The 23981-nt window shown below is 42.8% G+C and overlaps 1 protein-coding gene across 1 annotated transcript; it reads left to right on the top strand.

Moving 5' to 3' along the window:
* Nucleotides 1-2507: 2507 nt before the first annotated feature.
* On the top strand, nucleotides 2508-14547 carry Lax1 (lymphocyte transmembrane adaptor 1). Its single transcript, XM_055598191.1, has 5 exons — nucleotides 2508-2593; nucleotides 9279-9382; nucleotides 9733-9837; nucleotides 10287-10357; nucleotides 13632-14547. The coding sequence occupies exons 1-5, from the start codon at nucleotides 2508-2510 to the stop codon at nucleotides 14481-14483; spliced, it is 1218 nt and encodes a 405-aa protein (XP_055454166.1). The 3' UTR covers nucleotides 14484-14547.
* The last annotated feature ends 9434 nt before the right edge of the window (nucleotides 14548-23981 follow it).

Genomic DNA, 23981 nt, shown 5'->3' with positions numbered 1-23981 from the left:
CTGACTCACCCAGGAGTGTTTTTGGAGACATGTGGAGCAGGGAAGTGGACAAACTTGAAACATTCTCCCAAGCACTGGACCTTCAGGTCAATGCTGGGGAGGAACCTCCAGGCATCTGAAATGGGAGGCTACCTCAGATTAGGACTGGGCTGCAGCAGAGCAGAATAGCCAACCCAGCAGCGGTCAGCCCCTGAGCCCTGAGAAGGAAACAGCCTACAGCAGCCCTGTAAACCAGGCTCAGTTCCATTTCCACCATGACATCGGAACAGTGGTTCTCAAAGTGTGAAACACAGATCATTTCTGGCAGTATCACCTGCACAGGATCTATTTATAAAGCCTGTCCACCCACTGAACCACAAGCAGGTGCCAGATCCTTACAAGTAATTCTGGTGCTGTTTAGACCTGTAAAGAACCATTCTAAAGCCAGGCATGGTGGTATAGTTTTTTTAAATCTCCGAAGTTCGGAGGCAGAGGCTAGAGAATCTCTGTGAGTTTGAGGACAGCCTGGTCTACATAGTGATGTCCAGAATAGCCAAGGATATGTAGAGAAAGCCTGTCTTAAGTGAGGGAAGAGAAAAGAAAAGAACCATTCTGAGCCCTTAGCCTGGCTCTCACTAAGCCCTGAGCCTGACTCACATCTGTAGGCATACCACCAGGAACATTAAGATAGGGGGTACCATGAGTTTAGCCAACTAAGAAGTAAGCTCTGCCTCAAAACAAACAAACAAACAAACAAAAAACAAAAGCAAAAACCAGAGTCTGCAAGATGGTTCATTGGATAAAGGTATTTGCCTCTAACTGTGACACCTGAGTTTGATCCCTGAGATCCACGTAGTAGAAGAGAACAGGCTCCGTCCAAGTGTCCTCTGACCTCCACATGTATGCAGACACACTGCATAAATGTAACAAGAATAAATAAATAGCCGGGCATGGTGGTGCACGCCTTTAATCCCATCACTCTGGGAAGCAGAGACGGGCAGGCCTAGTGAGCTCCAGGCCAGCCTGGTCTACAGAGCGAGTCCAGGACAGCCAGAGCTACACCGAGAAACCCTGTCTCAAAACAAAACCAAACAAAAATAAATAAACAAATAAATAAATAAATATGAACAAAGAACAATGACTACACAAGCAAAGTATTTTAAACCTTCACATTTTGACTCTAGAGGCTTTTAACACTTAGAAACTTAAAAAACCAGGCTGGACAATAAAGTCTCTGATTCCCTGCCCCTTTTTAACCACGTGAGCTCCAGATGCCAGAGGGCCTGTGGGGAACAGTCTGCTGAAGATGGGCTTCCTGCTGCCTGTGTAGCATTTCCTGTGCCCCGTGCCTCATTAGCACACTGGTGGAGGCGCTTCCTGTCGTGAGTCTTTCCATTCTGCCTGAGTGCTTTGCTGTTTTCACACTGCTCTGAAGGTTGGAGGAAGAAGAGATCCTCAGGGGGCCTCTTGGCAGTTTTTTCCCCTGTGCCCCTCATGTTTCCATCAACGGACAGAAACTAGAGAGTCAACCCAGCCACTTCACACTGGGAACATCAACACCTGAGAGAGAAAGGGCTCTTCTCCGGCAGTGGGCCGTGTGCACCCCCAGTAAACCAAAGCTGATGCTTTTGAGCAGTGTGCGAACTCAGCCTGGAATTTCAAGTGAAGGTAGGGAGATTTGGATTTTATTGTTGTTGTTAGTAATAGCAGTAATATATTCACATATACTGTGTGTGTGTGTGTGTGTGTGTGTGTGTGTGTGTGTGTGTGTGTAGGAAGATCAGGAGAGAACTTGTGGGAACTGGTTCTCTCCTTCCACCATGCAGGTAGTAATGGGGACAAACTTTGGTCATTAAGGCGACAGCAAGCACCTTTTCCCCTGCAGAGCCATTGCACCAGCCCAAAGAAGGGCTGTTGGGAAAAAGTTCTAGAACAGAAGGTTAGAATCTTCAGAAAGAAATAAAAACCAAACATTGTTTTTATCTGCGAGAACTTGGGCGACCTAGGAAGAAAGGCTGGGCGGCTCCTCTGTTGGTGAAGTGTTTGCCTACAGTAGGCAAAGCTCTAGGTTCCAGCCCAGGACTACGTATGTTTAGTGTGGTGGCACACACCTGTAAACCTCAGTACTAAGGAAGCAGAGGCAGAGGATCAGAAGTTCAAAGTCATCCTCAGCTATATATTTTGGCTACCTTAAGATACATGAAACTTTTCATGAATGGCTAATATAGCAAGTCCCAGGCTAGTCTGAGATACAGAAGACCCTAAATAAGTAAGTAAGTAAATAAATAAATAAATAATATCAAGAACAAAGTGATATATTTTGAAAAACATGGGAACTTAGAGAATTTTCTGTCGTCCTATTACCTAATTATTTTTTAAGGTGGTTGTATGCAAAATACATATCAATTTACCTTTTTTTCCTATGAATCAGCAACTTAGAAAGAGCCAGGAAAATTAGCAACCGTACTGCCTAGTCAGTCACGACCCCGAGAAGGCTTAGAAACTGCAGAGCCCTCAGAGGTCCAGTGATGTCCAACACCCTGGCCCCTCCGGAGATCACAAGAAGGAACTCAGAGCCCAGCACTGTGCATGGGACTCTTGGCAGCCTGGAAGGGTGAGTGCTTGGGAAAAGTAAACTCCAGGGTCTTCTGATCTTGTACAGGAATGGTCTTGCCTGGCACTGCTGCCACACTTACATCCCAGGACTGGGCCCACCAGGACCAGCAAACTTTGACCTGAGAGCCATCTCCTGAGCGATGTTTGAAGAGAAGAAAGATATTGAGGCCGATAGATTTCTGACTGAACTTTTTTCCTCTGCCCTCAATCTTTCCAATCTCTTGTCCCACCATGATAGAAACAAAAGTCCTAATTTCCCAGCAATGAGTTTTTAGATCCTAAAGCCTTGTCATTAATGACAAGGGCATAGGATCTTACAGAGCTAAGCATGGACTGAAAATTCACTCCTGAAGTTTTCAACCCCAGATAAACAAAAGTAAAGTGTCAAGTGGAGGTTGAGACGTTAGGAAAATGAGTAGGCGTAAATTTCAGTGCTCTGATCAGAGTAAGACCCAGGGAAACTGTTTTTTGTTTTTTTTTTTTTTGGCGGGGGGAGGGTTGGGTTTGTTTTTTTTTTGTTTGTTTGTTTTTTTTTTTTCCTGTCAGTGTTATTACCAGAGTAAATCAATGTCACTTGCAGGCAAAACATGGATGCTGAAGAGAAATGAGTTTATATCCATTGTTGAAGCCTGAAGCACCCTCCTGAAATGATTTTTTTCTTCTTTTTTTTTTTTTTTTTCCTAATTACATTTTTTGGTGTGTGGGGGGAAGGTGTAGAGGTCAGAGGACAAATTTCAGGAACTGATTCCTTCCTTTTAGCATGTGGATTTCAAGGATCAAACTCAGGTGTCAGGCTTGGTGGCAGGTGCCTTTACCCACTGAGCCTTCTCACTGACCCCTAAAACTCTCTTTTTCACTTGGTAATTGATAAGTAAAAATTATCACTTATGTATTATGGTTAGCATGTTGTTTTGAAATATGAATGCATTGTAGATGGCTTAAGTTGAGCTAAGTACCATATGTATTCCTTGACACTCCTTTTGCATGAGAGGATACTTCAAATAACACTTTAAGCAATGTCTAAGACTACATGATTTTCAACATTGCCAAGTTGAACTTCTTCTTTCCACCTAGCCTTTGACATCCCTGGGAATGACTACCATTTTACTACCCTCTGCTTCTATGAGTTCAGTCTTTTAAATTCTTCATGTGAGTGAGCTGGAGCAGCAGCTATCTGTTCCTAATTTCTTTCACTTAACACTATGTGCTGCAGGTCCATCCACCTCATCACAAGTGACAAGCTCTTCCTTTTTAAAGTTGAGTGGTATCCATTGTATATGTATTTCACATTCTCTCTATCCATTTACCTGCTGATAGACACTCAGGTTAATTCTGTGTCTTGGCAATTGTGAATTTTGCTGCACCGAACATGACAGTACAACATCTCTAACAAACATAGGAGGATAGACACACAGTTTTCATTTGCTTTGAATGTAAATCTAGTGGTGGGGACTGGCAGAGCATATGGTGGTTCTATTTTTAATTTTTGGGAAAATTGCCATAAGTCATTTTCCACAATGACTGTGCTATTCTCCAAACTATTTCTGTGTTCATTCATTTATTACTTCATTCACATATCATTGGACAAATATTCCTGAAGCTTCTGTCAAAGGTGCAGTTTGAGATGGTGAACAGAATACACAAGTCCATGACTTTCTGAGGTTCAGTCAGTGGCAGTGTTTTAGGGCAATCAGATAACCAAACAAATGTATGCTATCAGTCAGCCATAAGTGCTTTGAAGAAGGAATAGAAATGAGTAAGGAAACTGTGAATGATGGGTTTTTAACAGGGAAGATCTCTCTAAGGAGGTGATGACACTGTAGAAGAGACTTAAATGAAATGAGGGACTCAGCCATGCTGAGTACCTGGAGAGGGAGAGACAGATCTGATATAGAACTATTCTTTATATGGACAGGAGCAGGAAGAGGTCGTAGTGGTGAGCATCAGGGTTAAAGGGTTTGGAAATGAGCCTAGAAGTTAATCTGGAGAAGCCAGATCACATAAAAAAAAAACAAAACATAAAAAAACCTCACTGAGTACACACTAGAGATTCATTGTCAATATGAGAGAAAGCAATGGAAGAGTCTCAGTGAAGGAGAGACATGATATGACTTACTCTTTACACTGATCATAGTAGCTCATAGGTAAGCATGGTATGTTGAAGTCAAGAGTGAAATCCAGAAGAACCACCAGGAAGGTGACCACTGCGACAGTCCACCTGGAACTCATACTGGATTATGCTAGGTTGGTGGCAAGTAGAAGAACAAGAGATGACTGGACTTAAAGCAGATGCCCATGCCCAGGGCAAAGCTGATTAATTGAAAGTAAGGCATGAAAGAGCAGTCAATCAGGAATGGTGCCAAGGGTTTAGAGTGTACAGCTAGATGGTGGGAAGTCTAGAGGAAAAAACAGTTTATGAAGTCCAGTTATGGTTTGAGATAACTATTGGACAACCTAAGAGAAGTGGCCAAAATAAAGTTGGATCTGTAAGTCCAGGACTCAGGAGGACAAAAATCTTTCCAGCTTTTAATATTTGGAGTCAGCTGCTTATTCCTACCAGATGTCTTCTGCCTACTTCCTGCTAGAGGTGTGGCTGCTTGATGTTGGAATCATCTAAATACATTTCAACACCCAAGCAGAGCCATGACTGCAGCTCTGCCAGAGAACTGCAAGACTGCTCAGAGCTAGTGTTGGTTAAATTTCACCCAACAGTCTAGTGTTGCTTTAGGGACCAGCTCCACGTTTTGGGGTTACTCAAGTTCATGTAAGTTGGACTCTGTCAAAGAGCCACTCCCATAGTGAGTTGAGTAATCTTCTCCCAGCAAGGCAGGAAGTCCAGGAGCCTGAATGAGGAGGCGCTGGGCCAGGTGTGTTTGGCATTGGAAGTTTGCTGATAATGTGAGAGTAGAAAGAGAATGATCTCTGGGTAATAGCCACCCTAGACTCTTCTTCTGTGTCTGTGCCTTCTGTCCCACAAGGGCTTGGCTATGTTACTCTCCCTTTCTGACCCTTAGCTACACAGCAGGATAGGGGTTTTGTAAAGTGTCATGTGTAGGCCTCCTGGCTCCCTTTTTCATGTGCAAAGTGATAGGTATTCTCTGCTGACGAAATGAGCCAGTTCAAGCCAAATCAAAGTATAAAGGCAAGTTTATTGGGGACAGCTCTCAGGCGCGTTCACTGGCCCTAAGGAATGGGGCCAGGGAAGTTGCCATGCAAACAGGGAGCCAAAGAATGGAGGTGGGAGAGGAAGAGCATTCGGGGGGCGGGGGAGAGAGAGAGAGAAACCAAAATGTCTGGATTATACAGTGAAGAGCCTCTGGGGTGAGGAATCCCAGCATAGAGGGCAGAGTATGGCAACAATGCCCTATAACAGCCAGGGACTGAGAAATGCTGAGAGAATCCAGAGGCCAGGTCCTCTTTAGGCACTTTAGCCACAGGTCTGAAACCCAACACAAAGCTCCTCTCTCCATGAAGTTTCCCTTCAGAGATGACTTTCTTTCTTTTTTTCTTTTATTATTTTTAGTTATGTATACTTGTGTGTATGTGAATGTAGGTTTGAACACTCTGAGGCCAGAGGCTTTGAATCCACTGGAACTGGAGTTACAGGAGTTCTGAGACACCAGTGGGTGCTGGGAAATGGACCCTGGGACCTGCAAGAGCAGCAAACACTCTCAACCATTGAGCCATCTCTCTAGCCCCCAAAGATGACTTTCTCAGAGATGATTCTGTCCCCTCCACCTCAACATCTGTCTTAGTCAGGGTTTCTACTGCTGTGAAGAGACACCATGACCATGGCAACTCTTAAAAGGAAAACATTTAATTGAGGCTGGCTTACAGTTTCAGAGGTTTAGTCCATCATTGCCATGGCAGGAAACATAGCAGCACACAGGCAGATGTGGTGCTGGAGAAGGAGCCCAGAGTTCTACATCCGGATCTACAGACAGCAGAAAGAGAGGCACCTGGCCTGGCTTGACCTTCTGGAACCTCAAAGCCCAGTACCCCTTGACACACTTCCTCCAACAAGACTGCACTTTCAATAATGCCACTCCCTATAGTCTACGGGGGCCATTTTCATTCAAACCATCACAACATCCTTTATCTGGCTCCTATTCTAAATCCTTGTAGTTGCAAGGAAAGAATACAGGCAAGAGACATATACCATTTAAACCAACATTGATTTAGGAAAACTAAACAAAGCAAATACTCCAAAGAAGGATTCTGGTGAGTGCCCCAGGGCAAGGAGCAGCTCAATGAGTAAACTGCTCTGTTGATTTAAAGGAAGCATCTATGAATGAAGTATGTATATGAATGAAGTATATGTGTGAAGTAGGTGGCTTAGTCATGGAGTAAGGTGACCTTTTCTTCTTCCCAAATCATCCAGGTCTCCTTTTTAGAGTATTATTTCCCATGATCCCTACAAAAGGTGGAGGAGGTCAAAACCATAGTGCAAGTGATACTGTTGTGCCAGATTTTCGAGACCCCCAAAAGATCACCATCAGGAGTTGAGTCCATCACAAAACACATGAGTATCTTTTTATTACAAGCTATAGCTCGGGCTCACATACCCTCACCACCATTGCAGTTGAAAGCTGAGAGTGAGAGCCTCCTGCTCAGGTTAGGTGGTTGATTTAAAGAGTCTGGTCCCTCCCAGTTGCCCAAAGCAGGGCGATTCCTGCCTGGCAAGCATCTATTGGTTGAAACACAAAAGGGGGTGTTGCATTTTTGAACTGATTGGCTATAGGAAGGCACCCAAACCATTAATGGTCTGGCTTCCCTTGTTTGGCTGTGTTAGGGGAGAGGGGCCGGTTTCATAGCAACTATATCTCTAGTGGGCGGGAAAGAATGCAGTACGTACGGCTGGTTCTTCCCCACAGGTGGCTGGACATGTCTCCACCTGGCTGGCCTCCATTCAGGCTTGTGTTTTCAATGGGAAAAGTGTTAGAGTTTCAGATCGTGAACACACTTAAATTGTTTATAAAGGTTACAAAAAACACAGCTAAGAACTGATATTCATTCCATTGGATGCAGTTTTACCTGTTACTCTCAGAATGTTGTTTATGTTAGATTTGTTGATATTTACTTTTCTGAGTTTTTTTTTCACATGTATAATCCTTGTGAGACAGTAAATGCTTTGTTCTCATATATTCAGTTGATGAGTTTTTCCCTTGGTCTTGAGATTCCTCACTTTCCCTAATTACTAGACAAATTTTAACTTCTGTCTCTAGTCTGAATTTGTCTCAGCAGATTTTCACCTGGTTGACTCTATTCAGGGATCAGCTATGGACTGCAAGCTGAAATCTGGACTTGCTGGAAGCTGAAGTAAACCAGTCCAGCCGATGTGATGGCTTCATGTCTCTTCAGCTGGATTGCTAATTAGATAGTGCCCCATTGCCCAGCCTTTGGCTGGCATTTCAGCCTTCCTAACCCCTTGATGTTGACAGCCCCATGGTCAGCACTGAAGCAGCTTCAGAAGGAGAGACCTCTGCCCATAATCCCACCTAACAGGCTGAAATGCTAAGTCAAAAGGAGCTCCCTGACATTAGCTATTATCTTGGCAACGTGCTTAGCTGGAGCAGCAGCTGGACAAAAGCCTGAAGAGATGCTGGCAAGAGAGGATTCCAGAGGATGTTTTAAATCCTGGTATAATAGTTTTCCTTGGCTTACTACCCTTATATCCACCCTGATGGGACCCCTACTCATTTTGATTTTTACCTTTGGGCTTTGTATTTTAAATTGCTTCATGGCTTTCATGAAGGAATGCTTGGGATACAGCTAATGGTACTCAGATCCCATTGTGGATAGGTAGATCCGGAGGATACCAGGGGTCATATCTAGAAGAACCAAGATTGGGTCTTCAAATGATCATGGGAAAGGGGGAATGAGAGACCAAAGAATTTTAAAAAAATGGTTTTATTGGGTTATTGAAAGCACAAGCCTGAATGGAGGCCAGCCAGGTGGAGACATGTCCAGCCACCTGTGGGGAAGAACCAGCCGTACGTACTGCATTCTTTCCTGCCCACTAGAGATATAGTTGCTATGAAACCGGCCCCTCTCCCCTAACACAGCCAAACAAGGGAAGCCAGATCATTAATGGTTTGGGTGCCTTCCTATAGCCAATCAGTTCAAAAATGCAACACCCCCTTTTGTGTTTCAACCAATAGATGCTTGCCAGGCAGGAATCGCCCTGCTTTGGGCAACTGGGAGGGACCAGACTCTTTAAATCAACCACCTAACCTGAGCAGGAAGCTCTCAGCTCTCAACCACTATGGAGGTGAGGAAGTGTGAGCCCAGGTTGTAGCTTATAACAAAAAGATTCCCATGTGTTTTGCCACAGACTTAACTCCTGGTGCTGGTCTTTTGGGGTCTCATGAATCTGACACAACAATACAATAACATCAGTTTTTTGAGTGCATGTGTATAGGAAAATGCCTGGGTGCCTTGATTTCTGATATAACAGGAACAACTTAACTTCAACTGCAAGGATGTTTAACCAGAAAGGGAGCATCTGACCATCAGGGGACTCAGCTAAGATCCAGGTGTGGTTTCCCTCTGTTTCCTCATATCTAACTCTTTGCCTATCTGGTATCACTTGGGCTCTCCTTCCTGAAAGAAATGTCTTCTCCAACATTCCCAAGCCCAAATCTTATGGTCACCTGGGGCATGACACCTGGTTTTCCTCCTAGAGAGAAAGGCCAGATCATCTTTCCTGGCTTTGTGGTGCTCCTGGCCATCTTCCTGATCATCATGGCTTCCTGCATCCTGTGGAACTGGAACAAACAGAAGAAGCGTGAGTCCCATGCTTGTCTCCAGTTACACTGCAGTAGGATCAGTTTTCCAGACCCACATTTAAACCCTGGGGTGATTTCTAATGAAATCTAGCTCCCTGGAGTTCTGTGTCCTTTCCTGATGCTCTGGTCCTAAGCTGTAGCCATAGTGTAGATCTGAGTGCTGTTGAGAAGACATTGCTTAGGTGACCTTGTGCCCACATTTCTCTTCCTGCTTTTGTCCTTGTCCTTTAGCTAAATTGGCAATATATCTTTCATGACAGCTGGTGAGGGTGGGGAATATTGCTGGAGACTGTTCATCCTGAGAGTCCCTGTGGTCTGTGTTCTGACACATTCTCCCATTGCCTTTCAGGGCAAGTTCCTTACTTCCATGTAGCTCCATCGCTGACTCTGCCTCCACCCAGACAGCGAGCCAAAAATATTTATGACTTCTTGCCACAGCAGCAGGCAGAGCTGGGTAAGTTTCTCCTAATCTATGGAGTCCTGACTCTGAACTTATGCTTCCAAGATGCACCACTAGCCACTCCAAGTATCCAGGCTGCAGAACAGCCCTGAGAAAGTCTGCACCTCCAGTGGGGACTGGAGAGCTCTCAGCAGAGAATATGGTCAGGTCAGCTGGGCTTGGGGTCTACTTTCTCTTGGTTGTAGGCAGAAGAGGAAAGCCAGTTACATTGTACGTGGGGAAGGCATGAATATGGGCAGCTCTCTACAGGCATGTCCAAGAATGCATCCAGGTCTCAGAGCATCATCCTGTAACTCTGGCCTTCTCACTGCAAAGCAGCAGACATGGATTTCAGGTTCTCACAGGCTTCTTACAACCCCTGTTCGTTCATCTTCTATGCAGAGATAGTTGGGGCTAAAGCGTGTTGAAGCCCACTGTCTTCAGGATTTGTTTTGTTGTTGCAGGGAGACATCAGTCAAGTGGTTTCAGTACTGAGAGCCTCCTCTCCAGAGATTCAGACAGCCCTGAGCATGAGGTAAGAGCCAAGTGAAAAGGTAAAGTCCTGAGAGAATGGCAGAAGAGTGGAGGGGAATGGGGTCTGGTCTCAGATCTGGCTTTACAACAGATAAGTGTCATTTGGCACGCATCCTGCAGAACTTCCTATTAATGAAAGGAAAGAACAGTTTAACTTATGGCTGGTGCACTGCATTCCCAGAATGCAGCACTCAGGAAGCCGTGGGCAGGTTGACAGTTAGAGGCTAGTCTCAAGTACATTGTGAGTTGCAGGCCTAGAGAAGGGTTCGGGGAGGAGTTAGCCTTAGGATTTTAAGAAAGGCACATGCATTCAAGTACATGATGTTAGAACTAAAAGTGATTATTTTAATAAAGACATAACAATTTGTTTACCAAAATAAATGTTTCTCCATCCAGAGTAGATACTCCAGGAGGCCATAGATATTCCAACAATACTGTTTGTGTTCAAACCACATGTAAATCCATCATGTGTGTGTGTGTTCTACTTACTTGTATGTGAGAGTGTTGGATCCCCTGGAACTGGAGTTACAGACAGTTGTGAGCTGCCATGTAGGTACTGGGAATTGAACCCAGGTCCTTTGGAAGAGCAGGATTCTCTTAACCACTGAGCCATCTCTCCAGCCCTGTAAACCCATCCCTTAAAAAATGTTTACACTTCTATTTATTTTATTATATGTGTGTGAGTGTTTTGCCTACATGTATGAATGAGCAATATGTGTGTGCCTGTTGTCCCAGGGAGGTCAGAAGAGGTCATTGGATCTCTTGGAACTGGAATTATAGATGGTTGTGAACTACCATGGAGGAACTGAGAATTGAACCTGGGTCCTCTGAAAGAGCAAAAAGTGCTTTTAACTCCTCAGTACCCTCTCCAACTTCTAAAACCCATTTTTGGGAATTATTTCTTGGGCCTATGCCAAACCATTTCAATTATCCAGAATAGCAAAGATTTCCATAAGTCCTTCAGCATTAAAGGTGACATAAAATGCATTTGGTTAGTGAGAATGTGCTAACCCATTCAGGGCAGTAGATAATGAATGGAAATGTATTTGGCTCACCATTCTGGAGGCTAGAAAGTCAAGGTCAAGGGAATACATCTGACAAGGCTTTCATGCTGTCATAACTTGACACAAGGCATCATATAATACAGGATATAATCAATTTATTAAGATCCCACCATTCTAACTAGTCCATTTCTGTGATAACAACATTATTTGTCTCTTTTAAAAAATTTTTGATATGTCTGTGCTGGACAGTGGTAGCACACACCTTTAATCTCAGCACTTGCAAGGCAGAGGTAGGCAGATCTCTGGGTTTGAGGCCAGCCTGGTCTACATAGTGAGTTCCAGGACAGCCAGGCCACATAAAACAAAAACAAAAAAAAATTATGACACTTCTTACTCATTTATTTTGCATGTACATGTGTGAGGGGGTGTGTCATATGCCTCTGGGGGTCAAAAAAACAACTCCTGGTAGTCAGTTATCTTCTTCCACAACCCAGATCCCAGGGATTGAACTGAGGTCATCCAGCTCAATAGCAGGCACCTTTACTGGCTGAGCCATCTCACTGGCCCAGCATTAAATATCAGCTCTGTAAAGGTCCCACTCTTGGCATTGTTGCAAAGGAACTAAGTGTCCAAAGTGTGAGCTTTGGGGGATGCAGTCAAACTACTGCAGACCCTAACCACTGGCTTATAAACACTGTTCCAAGTGTCCTATGACCTGGCTCTGAGGACAACTCTCAAGGAGTCCACAGGCATTTTGGTCCAGAAACTACCCTAAGATCAGGATGATGGTTTTCATGGTCAGTATGCTTGCTAGAAGTCAGTTGCCGTGAGATAGTGATGATTCTTGGTTCCAAATGAGGATGTTACAGATGGAGAAGCTGTGGTTGGTCAGAAGTTTAGGTTCCCAGGCAGCCACATCACAGTATAGCCTTTGCTTACTCTTTCTTCTATTGGCCTATGACTTCCTGGAGTATCCGAGAAAGGGCAGAGGAAAGGAAACTCCATTGCCAAAGCTTGAGTGGTCCCTGAGGGATCTGTCTTTTTATTTTTAGTAATTTATTTAATTTTATTTTATATGTAAAGGTGTCAGATCCCTTGGATTTGGTGGTACAGACAATTGTGAGCTGCCATGTAGGTGCTGCGAATTGAAAGGACCCAGGTCCTTTGGAAGAGCAGACAGTGCTCTTAATCAGTGAGCCATCTCTCCAGCCCCAGGGATCTGTCTTTTAACTTGTGAATTTTTTTTGGCTTGGATTCTTTAGTGACTGAAAAATGTTTTGAGCCAGGTGGTGGTGCATACCTTTAACCCCAACACCTGGGAGGCAGAGGTATGTGGGATTTCTGAGTTTGAGGCCAGCCTGGTCTACACAGTAAGTTCCAGGACAGCCAGGGCTATATAGTGAAACCTTATCTCAAAATGAATAATAAAACCAAAATAAAACAAAACTAGTAGCTTGGCATGGAGGTTTATGCCTGCAAAAGCACTCGGAAGACTAAAGCAGGATTGATCATCCACAGCTGTCCAACCTGGGCTAGGCAGTAGGTTCAGGATGAATATGAGCAGCAGAGAAAGAACTTGTCTCAAAAAAAAAAAAAAAAAAAAAAAAAAGTGAAGGGATTTCATATTAAAGGTTCACATGCTTTTTCTGACAAGACCCCAGAGTCCAGTAGCCTCCATTTTTAGTGTTCTCCATGTGCTAGCCTCATATATAATACTTCTTTTACCATTCACAAAAACCTTATAACAGACATTGTGGCAATCTCAGCTTATAGACTAGAACATGAAGGCACCAAGGTAAGACTTTCAGACTCACTTAGGCTCAGTGTGAATCTAAGTCTCCATCTTTATCCCATGCAGCATTGCCCCTCCAAGTGTGCTTTGGTGACGTGTACTTTCTCCAGTGCACACCACATTCCTTCCCATGGAGTCCTCCCCCTCCACCATAGCCAAAATCTGTTGTATTTTCACATCCCATTTCAGCCATTATTTTTCTTAACGTTTTTGTGGTAATAAGGGTTGGACCTGGGGCCTTGTATACATGCTACACAAGCACTCTGCAGCTGAGCTACAGGCCCAGCACTGCTTTTTTTATACTCAGTCCACACTTCTCTCATACTCCCAGACATACCTGGCACCCAAAGCCTTGCACTGTGATAGCTCTGAGCTAGAGGACTGAACAAAGGGACTGTAGTGCCAGGTAGTACGTGGAGGGAGAGTGACTGTGTCCCTATTTCTGCTCCCATCTTGTCACTTTCTCTTCTTCTTTACAGACCCCTCAAGCAGATGGTTCCTGCCAGATGCATAGAGCTTATGTTCATGCTGCGGAGTACACAGTAGGCATCTATGACAATGGCACAGTGCCCCAGATGTGTGGGCACCTCACCCCCTCAGCCTATTACATTGGTGTCAGAGCGTCCAGAAATAACTCCAGCATTTCTTCCAAGGAGTCAAATGATTATGTCAATATCCCTACAGCAGAGACCAGTGAGGCTCCAAGTTCCACCAAAAGCTCTCCTGAACATCACCCTGGTCTTCCATGTGCCCAAAAGCTGGAGTTTGCAGAAGGAGGGTCTGTAGGCTGTGGGGATGCCATGGACCACACTGGTTTGTGGGCTTCCAGAACTAAGTGCAGTGATTCACTCAGTGACGGAGAAGATTCATCTCAGACTTCAAATGACTATGTCAATATGACAGGTTTGGATCTTGAGGACATTCAGGAGAACCAGCCCAGGGTGACTTTTCAGTGCTGCAGAGATTATGAAAATGTCCCATCGGCAGATACCAATGAAAGGCAGCTGGAAACTCAGGAAGAAGTGACATCTTCCAATACAGACCACAGAGAGCCTGTCTGGAGGACCCTGTCCTCAATGTATTATATGGCATTTCAGCCATCCACACAGAGTGAGAACACTGAGGGGGCCCATGAAGAACAGTCAAAAGAAGACTTTGATGACTATGAGAATGTGCTAGTTGCAGAGTTAGAAGGCAGGGACCGGGAACAGGGGCCTGCTACTTGCCATCCTTCTGAGGAGGAAAAAGCAAATGACCTAGATGGAAAGCTGTGTGAGGTGGTCTACCCTGCTGGGTCTTTAGCCACTGAAATAGCTAGTGAAGATGCCTGAGTGCCCTAGTGCCCAGTTGGATCCACTTGGCTAGGCTAAGGAGGCTAAGAAGAGCAGGGCACCAGCAGGCTGCACTAAAGCAAAAGTCTAGGAAGCCCAGAGAAGAATTCTTCTCACTCGAGGTCACTGTTAGCTCTCAGATCAACTGAAGAAAGTTTAGTGATACTATCTTATTGGGATGTTAGAAAATAGAAAGGTGCATAGCACTTAGAACTAAGCAGAAGTGTGACATGGTCGAAGATAATCACCTTCACAAATACCAGCAGGCTGCAAAGCAGGAGTGCTGATTGTTTTGTGACCCAGGCAGGGCAAAAGGAGGAACAAGCTGGGGGTAGGGCTGGTGACTTCAAGCTTAAGAAGAGCTGGAGAGGGTGCAGAACTACAGGAGCTGGTGTGATTGCAGATTGGACACCTGCCATACAAGCTGTCCATTTCATCCTTAAGAATTGAAACTACTTTTAATGCATATTGGAGTTGCACAATAAGTTAATCTGTTGTAGATAAGGAGGGCCAGATTCCCTTTAAACTGCTTTTATTTTATTAACCTGACTTAAATATGGCCATTTTCATATAAGCATATAATATACTCAGAGATATCCACTCTTTCCCTTTTCTCATTCCTTCTCCTTCCCATGAGACCACTGTATTCCCCTAGTCAGTCTCACTTCTACTTCCCTGCCATCTGTACACATATGATTTTTTTGTATCTATATAATATACAGGACCCACTAATGCTAGGAAATGTGATATTTGTTTTCTTGATCAGTGTGGTACCAACTGTGGTCAGATAAGTGTGGTTTTAATTTGCATTTCTCTGATGACTAGTGATGGTAAATACTTTCTTCATGTGTTTATTGGCCATCTGTACTACTTCATCTTTTGAGAACTATTTATTCCTCTCATCAGCTTTATGAATGAATGAAGTGTCCACTAGGATGACTCAGAACCTAAGCAATGCCACACAAAGAACCCTTGAGCACACTGAGCACACAGATCCTGGTCCCCAAGCACTGCTCTCCAGGAGAAGTAACAAGAAATTGCTGGAGAAGTGGCTGTTTCTAATGCTGCTTGTGCATCTTGTAAAAGGAAGAAGGGTAGAAGGTAGAAAGGGAGTAAGAAAGAGAGAGGCAGGGAGAAAAAGAGAATGTCCAAAGGAGCCAGTGCAAAGAGTTTCCAATTCTAAAACCTGGAAAAATCTGGGCAATGAAAAATAAATATTTGCTGATTAGTAGTTCACAGAACAATAACTCACTAAATAAATTCCCATAAGTTTGTGCCAAGGGTGAATAAGTAAATCCACTATGAAGAAAGAATGTGTCTAAGCTACAGATAAATTCCGAATACTGAGTGCAGAAAGGATGAGGCAAATAGCCAAGTGGCTACTAAGCACCCAAGAACAATGCTGTGAGCAAGCCCTCTGACAAGTCTAAGATTAGTGAGTGACACTCAGAGGCAAGACCACAGAACCTTAGAGAATCTTCCCTAAATATTTCTTCAGTAGTGTGGTGGCTTTAACACATGTCCACTATAAAAATAACTGTTTTTCAGGGAGTTTGCTATACCACCCCTTTGCTCCTAAGTATCTATTTGGGTTTTATACCCCACTTCTGACTGTTTAGTTCCTGAATAAAAGACACAGAGACCTTTTAGATTTATAATAAGCCTTAAATCACTAGAGCTGGGCAGATATCAATCTTCTAAGCTATTTCACTGTTTCCCAGCTACACACTCCAAGTTATTTGCCGTAAATGTGCCTGCCTGGGCTGCTTCTGTTCCATCAGGCCAGCCTTCATGGTCATGTGCTCATGGTCCATTCTTCCCTGTGGCAACTTCCTTCTTCCCAGCTTCTTCTCTTGCTTTCCTCTCTGCCTCCTCGTGGTCCCCATCTGACTCTAAGCCTAGGAACTTATGTTCTGCCAGCTATAAGCTATCTAGACTTTATTAACAAATTAACTTTAGGTAGAGCAAAGTTTATATAACAAAGACCAGTGTATGTGAGGATGTACTGGTCTCAACTGCAACTAGATCTTGGGGGCCAGTATTTTGTATTTGAATACATAGCACCAGACCAAACCCCAACACTCCACAAACTTTTCCATAATTCTGCCATAGATTAAGCTTTATCCCCCTTTGATACAGGCTGCATATAATGACTCATTTCTAATGTTGAGAATATGAAAAGCAGAAAATACTAAGTTTAAGTGGAAAAAAATGATAGATACCACCTTCATCAAGTGATCACAGTCAACCCGACAGCAATAAGTCACAATGATGTCATGTGTGCAAAAGGACACCATCAAAAATTCCATAATTCTAGCCTTATCGGAAATCCAGAGCTGGAGAGATGGCTCACTGATCTGGAGCACACACTATTTTTGCAGGGACCCGAGTTTGACTCCCAGCATCCATGTCAAATGCTCACAATTGCCTTCAGCTCTAGGGAGATCTGAAGCCTTTGGCCTGCTTGCCTGCTCAGTCACATACCTACACACAGACCCACACATTACCACATAATTAAAAACAACAAATTAAATCTTTTTTAACTTTTATTAATTACACTTTATTCACTTTGTATCCCCCCATAAGCCCCTCCCTCCTCCCCTCCCTATCCCACCTTTCTTCCCCATTCTTCACTCATGACCCTCCCCATGTCCACTGATAGGGGAGGACACCCTCTACTTCCTTCTGATCTTAGTCTATCAGATTTCATCAGGAGAGGCTGCATTGTCATCTTCTGTGGCCTGGTAAGGCTGCTCCCCACTCAGGGGGAGGTGATCAAAGAGAAAAAAAAATGGGTGTCTTTGCACAGATGTGGTACCAAAAAGGATTGAGAAAGCATCACAGATTGATGGAAACTAAGGATCAAATGTGACATGGTACCTTGAATTGGGTTCTACAAGAGAAAGTCAGATGAGATTGCAAATGCCCATATTTTAGTCAGCTATATTGTGTTTGTGTTGGAGTTTTCAGCTTTATGGCTATAAAATGATGATTGTATAAGTTATCAATACTAGAGGAAGAGAGATATAAGATGTATGAGAATGCCCCAAACTATTTTTGTAATTCTGTGAAGTCTAAAATTATTTCAAAATAAAAATAAATTTAGCTGGGCATGGTGGCACATGCCTTTAATCCCAGCACTTGGGAAGTAGAAGCAGGCAAGTCTCTGTGAGTTTGAGGCCAGCCTGGTCTACATAGTGAATTCCATGATAGCCAGAGCTACATAGTAAGCTAATACCTCAAAAAACCCAAATAGATAAATAGATGGATAGCTAGATAAATTTAAAGCCTGGATTTGATAGTTAGGGTTTTCTAAAGGAATAGAACCAACAGAATGAATATGGATTGCAAAGGAGACTTGTTTGATTGGCTTACACAATAGGGGTTGGGTAGTATAACAGTTGCTATCTGCACTCTGGAAAGACTGAGAACTTGCCACTCAGCCCAGTGTCTGGAAATGGTGCCAAGAACAAGACATGGCCATTGCACACTAAACTCACAATGACCATGGCATAATGTTATTGTGCACCGTGTAAAGATTCAAATATTGATTTCTATGCCCTCATATTTGGTTATAATTCTTGTTTTGAGAATCTGCTGTCTCAGTGTTGTATAAACATTGTTTCCCAATTGTTCTCTAATATGTCAATAAAGAAGTTTAACAGCCGATGACTGGGCAGGGGAGAGAATAGGGGTGGACTTTCTGCCAGCCAGGGGAGGAGGAGAGAGAAAGAGAAATTGGGGATTCAGCCATGAGGAGAGGTCTAGGTGACATCATGAAGAGAGCAGCTGGAGCTCAGAAAGAAATAAAATGCAAGTATCTTGGGGATTTACACTGGGAGAAAGCCAGACTGGTTTGGAGAGTTAAAATAGATTAATACTGCTCAGTTCTTGTGCCATAAAGCTTGTTAAATATAATAGTTCAGTCTCAATTATTTGGGTGCCAGCCAAGTTAAGATAAAAACTGCAATACAATTAAAAAAACAAAAAAAAACACTAACACTATGGTTACTTAAACACAGTCAAGCCAACAACATAAAGGCAACATTCCAGCAAGCAGCACTAATTGAACTGAGTGGATTCCCACCCAAAAAAAATATTTTAAGAGAGAGATAAAAAAAACAAACAAACAAACATGAAGATAGAAGGGAGATATGTCACCATGTATATGCTGAGAATTGAAGCAAGTTCTTTGGGAATTTTTTTTTTTTTTGAGACAGGATCTGTTGTTATAAATAATGAAAATCCCAAATGTTCCATTTTACCAATGAAGACCCAGGAGTCAGATGCTGGGGTGAAAACTTGCTACCTCAGAGAGGCAGAGAAAGCACCACGCTGACCTTTCTACAGCACACATCCCAGAAGGAAAAAGTTATTTTTCTTTCTCCATGCTATTTTAAATACCCTTCAATTTAATTTCTTCTCCTTTCTACTTCCTGTGTGTCTCTCTGTCCTCCTGACTACCTATTACTCTCTATGGGTTTTTTTTTCCCCTTATGTTCATTTCCTGTCAACTGGTTACTTGCTCTACCTCTTGGTTTAGGATTAACTCTATTTAATCCTCTTTACAGAAAGCTCTTGGATTAAAAGTGTGTGCTAGGCTAAGACATACCACAAGTATTTGTTTACAGTAACAGAAAGCTCTAGGATCAAATAACTTGTATATACCCAAAATGAACTTGCTGAGAAAGAAATTAGAAAAAAAAAAAAATTCCATTCATGACAGCTTAAAACAAACAACAACAACAAAAAAAAAAAAAACAAAGAATAAACCTTCCTTAGCAATCAAAGACCTCTACATTGAAAACTTCAAGATGATAAAAAAAAACCTGAAGGAAGGAAGACACAAGATATATTCCTGGATTATCAAAAATAATACTGTGAAATCAATACTATCCCCATCAAAATTTCAATGAAATTCTTCAAATAGAAAAAAAAATTCTAAAATTCATGTTTCTGTACAAATCACAGGCAACTAAGGAAACCCTAAGCAAAAAGAACACTATCAGAAGCATCAACACACTCCACCTCAGAGGAGAATGCAGTGTTGTACTGACAAACACAGCAGAGCACTGGCTCAGAGGCAGGCAGACATACTAATAAATCATAACACAGGGCCTAAAAAGAAACACACACAGCTCTTGCTTAATTTTTTATAAAGATCTCAAAAAATATATACTAGGGGGGAAAAAGAGCTTATTCAACTAATGATTCTGGCAAAACTGGATATCCACTTCCAGAAGAATGAATTGTGTGATCCGTAGCTTTCCCTGCACAAAAATCAATTCAAAATAGATTTTTTAAAAAACCTATTAATTTAAAAAACCTTTCATTTAATTCTGAAACTGTAGAAGAGAACACTTCCAGATATTGGCATAGGCAAGAACCTATAGAATCAAGTAGCACAAGAAATAATCCCAATAATTGTAAATGTGGTCACATGGGATTAAAAATAAAAGTCTGTACAATAAGAAAAACATCAGCAAAGTGAACAGACAGCCTAACAGAATGGGAGAAAATCTTTGCCAGCTATTTCAGACAAGAGGTTAATATCTAGAAAAACAAAACTGCCAGTCAAAAACAAACTAATGAACTCAATAGGAAGCTCTCAAAAGAAGAAGCACAAATGGCCAATAAGTGTTTTACAAAGCATTCACCAGCTTTCCCACTCTGCTGAACAGTGGCTATGTGTTTTCATTATTAGTGGCACCAGCAGGTGCTTGACTGTGCTTGGCTGGGGTCGAGGCCAGAAGCATAATCTTCAAAGAGTTGATAGAGACCAGAGATTTCAGAGTGAAGCTCAGAAGACTGAAGTAGTAAGCAGTAACTAGGGTTAATTTGGGTATGATGGGAGGAGCTTTAATCCTGGCACTAACACAGGCAGGTCTCTGTGGATTTGAGGCCAGTCTGGTCTGTATAATGAGTTCCAGGTCATCAAGGGCTAAATAGTGAAGACCCCCAACTCAAGCAAAGGAAGACAAAACAAAGAAAAAAAAGAAAAATTAACTCCCAGAAATGGTTGCAACTTCCTATTAGTCATCAACATCTAGAATCTTATCAGAAATGAATCATTTTAATAGGTCTTTGGAAAGCCAGTATGGTGACACATGCCTTTAATTTCAGTGCCTGGGAAGCAGCGGCAGATGAATCTCTGAGTTCAAGGCCAGCCTGGTATATGTAGTGAGTTTCATGGCAGTCCAGGGATATAGAGAAAGATCCTGACTCAAAACAAAAAACAAAAACAAAGAAAGAAGAAAAGAACAATAAGTTTGAAATAACCAACCTATTCTGTCCCTTGTTTCTACTGCCTTCAGGGGTGTTTCACCACAAAGATAGAAAAGTTAAGATACTACCCAAGACTACAGAGTAAGACCTTGTCTCAAATCAAAACAAAGTTTCAGTCTGTGGCTTTAACTCAGCAGCAGAGGACTTTCCTACCATGTTAAGTCCTGAGTTCCAACCCAGCACTACAGAAGAAGAAAAGCATTGGGGGAAAGGGAAAAGGAAGAGGAAGAAAAAGAGGAAGAGGATGAAGGGAAGGAGGAGGAAGAGGGGGTGGGAGAGAAGGAGGAGAAGGAGAAGGAGGTGGAGAAGGTAGAGGATGAAGAAAGAAGCTAAGACAAAAGGTTTTATTGAACTTAAGGTTCTAATGGACTTTGATTGGAAATGCCTGAGTCAGGCAATGTCCCATCTCTAAAGTAAAGAGGCTTCGATGAGCCTGGAAGGACGGGCTTTACAGGCCCAGAAAAGCTGAAGTTCAGTATGTGCCGCCATCCTGTTGTATCTGGAAAACACTTTACTTGGAGTCATCCACCATCTCAGGCTTTTACAGCCATTGCTTTCTCTTCCACATCGAGCCCTGAGCCTTGAGGGGTGGTTTGGTGAAGACATCCCATTTAGGCTTAAGGCTTAAGTGCCCCAAGTCTCTCACTTTCTGCACACTATCCAGTTGTGTGTCTCTTAGTTCCCATCTACTACAAAAGGGCGCTTCTCAAATGAAGGGTGAGTGAGGCTCTGGTCTACATCATTTGGAGTCTTTTTGTTTTTTGTTTTTTGTTTTTTTTTTTTGCTGTTTCTTTAGCAGAATAATAGTAGTAGGTTTCTCCCTTGTAACAGGCCCTCAGACCTTAGCACAACCAATGCCATGTTAGAGTCACCAATGCACCATTCTGACCTAAGAGCCCAGCATATAAATGCCGCTAACACCTCACTAAACAAGAACAAAGACCTAATCCATTATTGTCTGTAGTTGTGGGAGAGACACTAAATGTGCTAACCTTGCTTTTTGGTTTCTGTAGCTCTGCTTATTGCTAACTGCTCTTGCTAATTGAAGTGTGTCAACCAGGATATGATTGTTGTTTAAAAAAAAAAAAAGCCAAGAACCATAGGACTCATGGCTACATGGTTTGAACAAGTTTCTCATGTAACCCACCAGTTGGAGAACAAACACTTTCTACTGACTTTAGGACTCTTGTGTGTTCTCTGAAGGAGTTACTTCAAAACACCCTAGGCCCATGATCTATCTAGTCCTAGATTCTTGGCCACTTCAGTAGTGTCCGGTATGGGTTCCTTCTCATGAAGTCAGCTTTAGATCCTGTTTTAGTTAGTGTTTCTATTGCTGTAATGAAACATCAGGGGAGAAAAGGTTTATTTGGCTTACACTTCCACATTGTAGTCCATCACTGAAGGAAGTCAGGACAGGAATTCAAACAGTGCAGGACCCTGGAGGCAGGAGCTGATACAGAGGCCATGGAGGGGTGCTACTTACTGGCTTGCTCAATTCGGTTTGCATAGCCTGCTTTCTCATAGAACCTAGTACCACCAGCCCAGGGATAGCACCACATACAATAGGCTAGGCCCTTCCCAGTCAATCATTAATTAAGAAAATTTCCTACAGCTGGATCTTACAGAGGCATTTTCTCAATTAAGGTTTTTTTCTTTTCATCTCAATTAAGGTTTCTTCTTTTTAGGTGAACTAGCCTGTGTCAAGTTGGCATAAACTAGCCAGGACAGAAGCAATTAAAAGAAAAAGTGGCTGGTTACTCCTGTAACAATTGTGCTGGCATTGTACCAGTATATCTTGCAAGCAGGTCACTGAGTTCCCACCCAGCACTGTTATAGGTTGCACCGTTTGTAGCTCGGTAGATAATGCTGATAATTGCATTTGTTCTCTGGTGGCAAGCAGAGTACCTTTCAGCACCATGAACACCACTGATGAGGAGTGAAAGCCCTAGTTGGGCACTTGCTTGATTCTCCGGGTTCAGTGATGTCAGTAGTGTCACCTTCAGCAATAGGGCCTTACCATCAAAGGTTGTAGAAAGCAACAAATGGCCTGGCAACAGCCTGCAATGTTTGTTGGGGGTGATCCCTGGGATTCCTTTGGCCAATGACTTAACAAGATATGACCTATTCTTGGCACTGCAGGTTTGATTTAGTAGCATAAAATGTCTAGTTGGGGCATTGTCTCCCACATATGGTGACTCCATTTAAGTTCCTTTCCTATTTGTATATATTTTAGGAAACTTCTACAGTGGTAGATTTTCACACAGCTTTTCAAAAGGGCTTTACTATTAGCTGTCCCTCTCCATATTCCATCTTTTATCCTGCTTTTCCATCTCTTACCCCTTTTAATCCTTCTAATATAGTTTCCCCTTTATCTCTCCATAGCACTATATTATATTTCCCCTTCCTTGAGAGATCCTCTACCCCAATGTCCCTGGTCCCTTCCTAAGTACCTAACCTCTGTGATAATTCTAATTTTAGTGCACGTATTGACAGCTTAAAAGCTGTCATCCACATATAAGAGAAAACAATAATTGTTTTTGGGTCCTAGGTTACTTTACTCAGGATGATTTTTTTTTCTAGCTCCATCCATTTACCTGCAAATTTCACTATTTCATTTTTCTTAGCAGCTGAATAGTATTCCATTTTGTAAATGTACCACACTTTCATGTTACATTTATCTGTTTATAAACTTCTAGGGGTTTCCAACTTCTGACTATTATGAATAGAGCAGCAAAAGGTTTTGTACTTGCTTCACTGCTGCTCTACCCTAGGCAATGAGCCACCATATCCAGCACACAGTCCATAAACCCTAGAATACAGCTCAGTTGGTAGAGGGCATGCCTAGCTTACCTAGCACGCACAGGGCTCTAGGCTTGACCCCTAACAGGACCTTGCAAGTGCCTAAGCACAGATTCTGCCACTGAGCTGCACCAAAAATGCCCTCTAATTTCCTTTTCCTTTTCCTAGATCTTCCAGTACGACATTGAATAAAAAGTGGAAGCCTGCTGTGGTGATGCACTCCTTTAATCCCAGCACTTGGGAGGCAGAAGCAGGCAGATCTCTGAGATCTGGCCTACAGAGTGAGTTCCAGGACAGCAAGGGCTACACAGAGAAACCCCATCTCACAAAAAAAGGGGGGAGGAAGGAGAAAGAAGAAAGAAAAGGAAATGTGATAATGAAAGTGTAAAATCATAAGAGAATTAATTGCCATTG

This window comes from Psammomys obesus, unplaced genomic scaffold, assembly GCF_907164565.1.
Source record: "Psammomys obesus unplaced genomic scaffold, mPsaObe1.curated_primary_1811, whole genome shotgun sequence".
Taxonomy (NCBI): Eukaryota; Metazoa; Chordata; class Mammalia; order Rodentia; family Muridae; genus Psammomys; species Psammomys obesus.
Note: the sequence above shows the minus strand (reverse complement) of the source record. Positions and strands in the feature narration are given on the sequence as shown.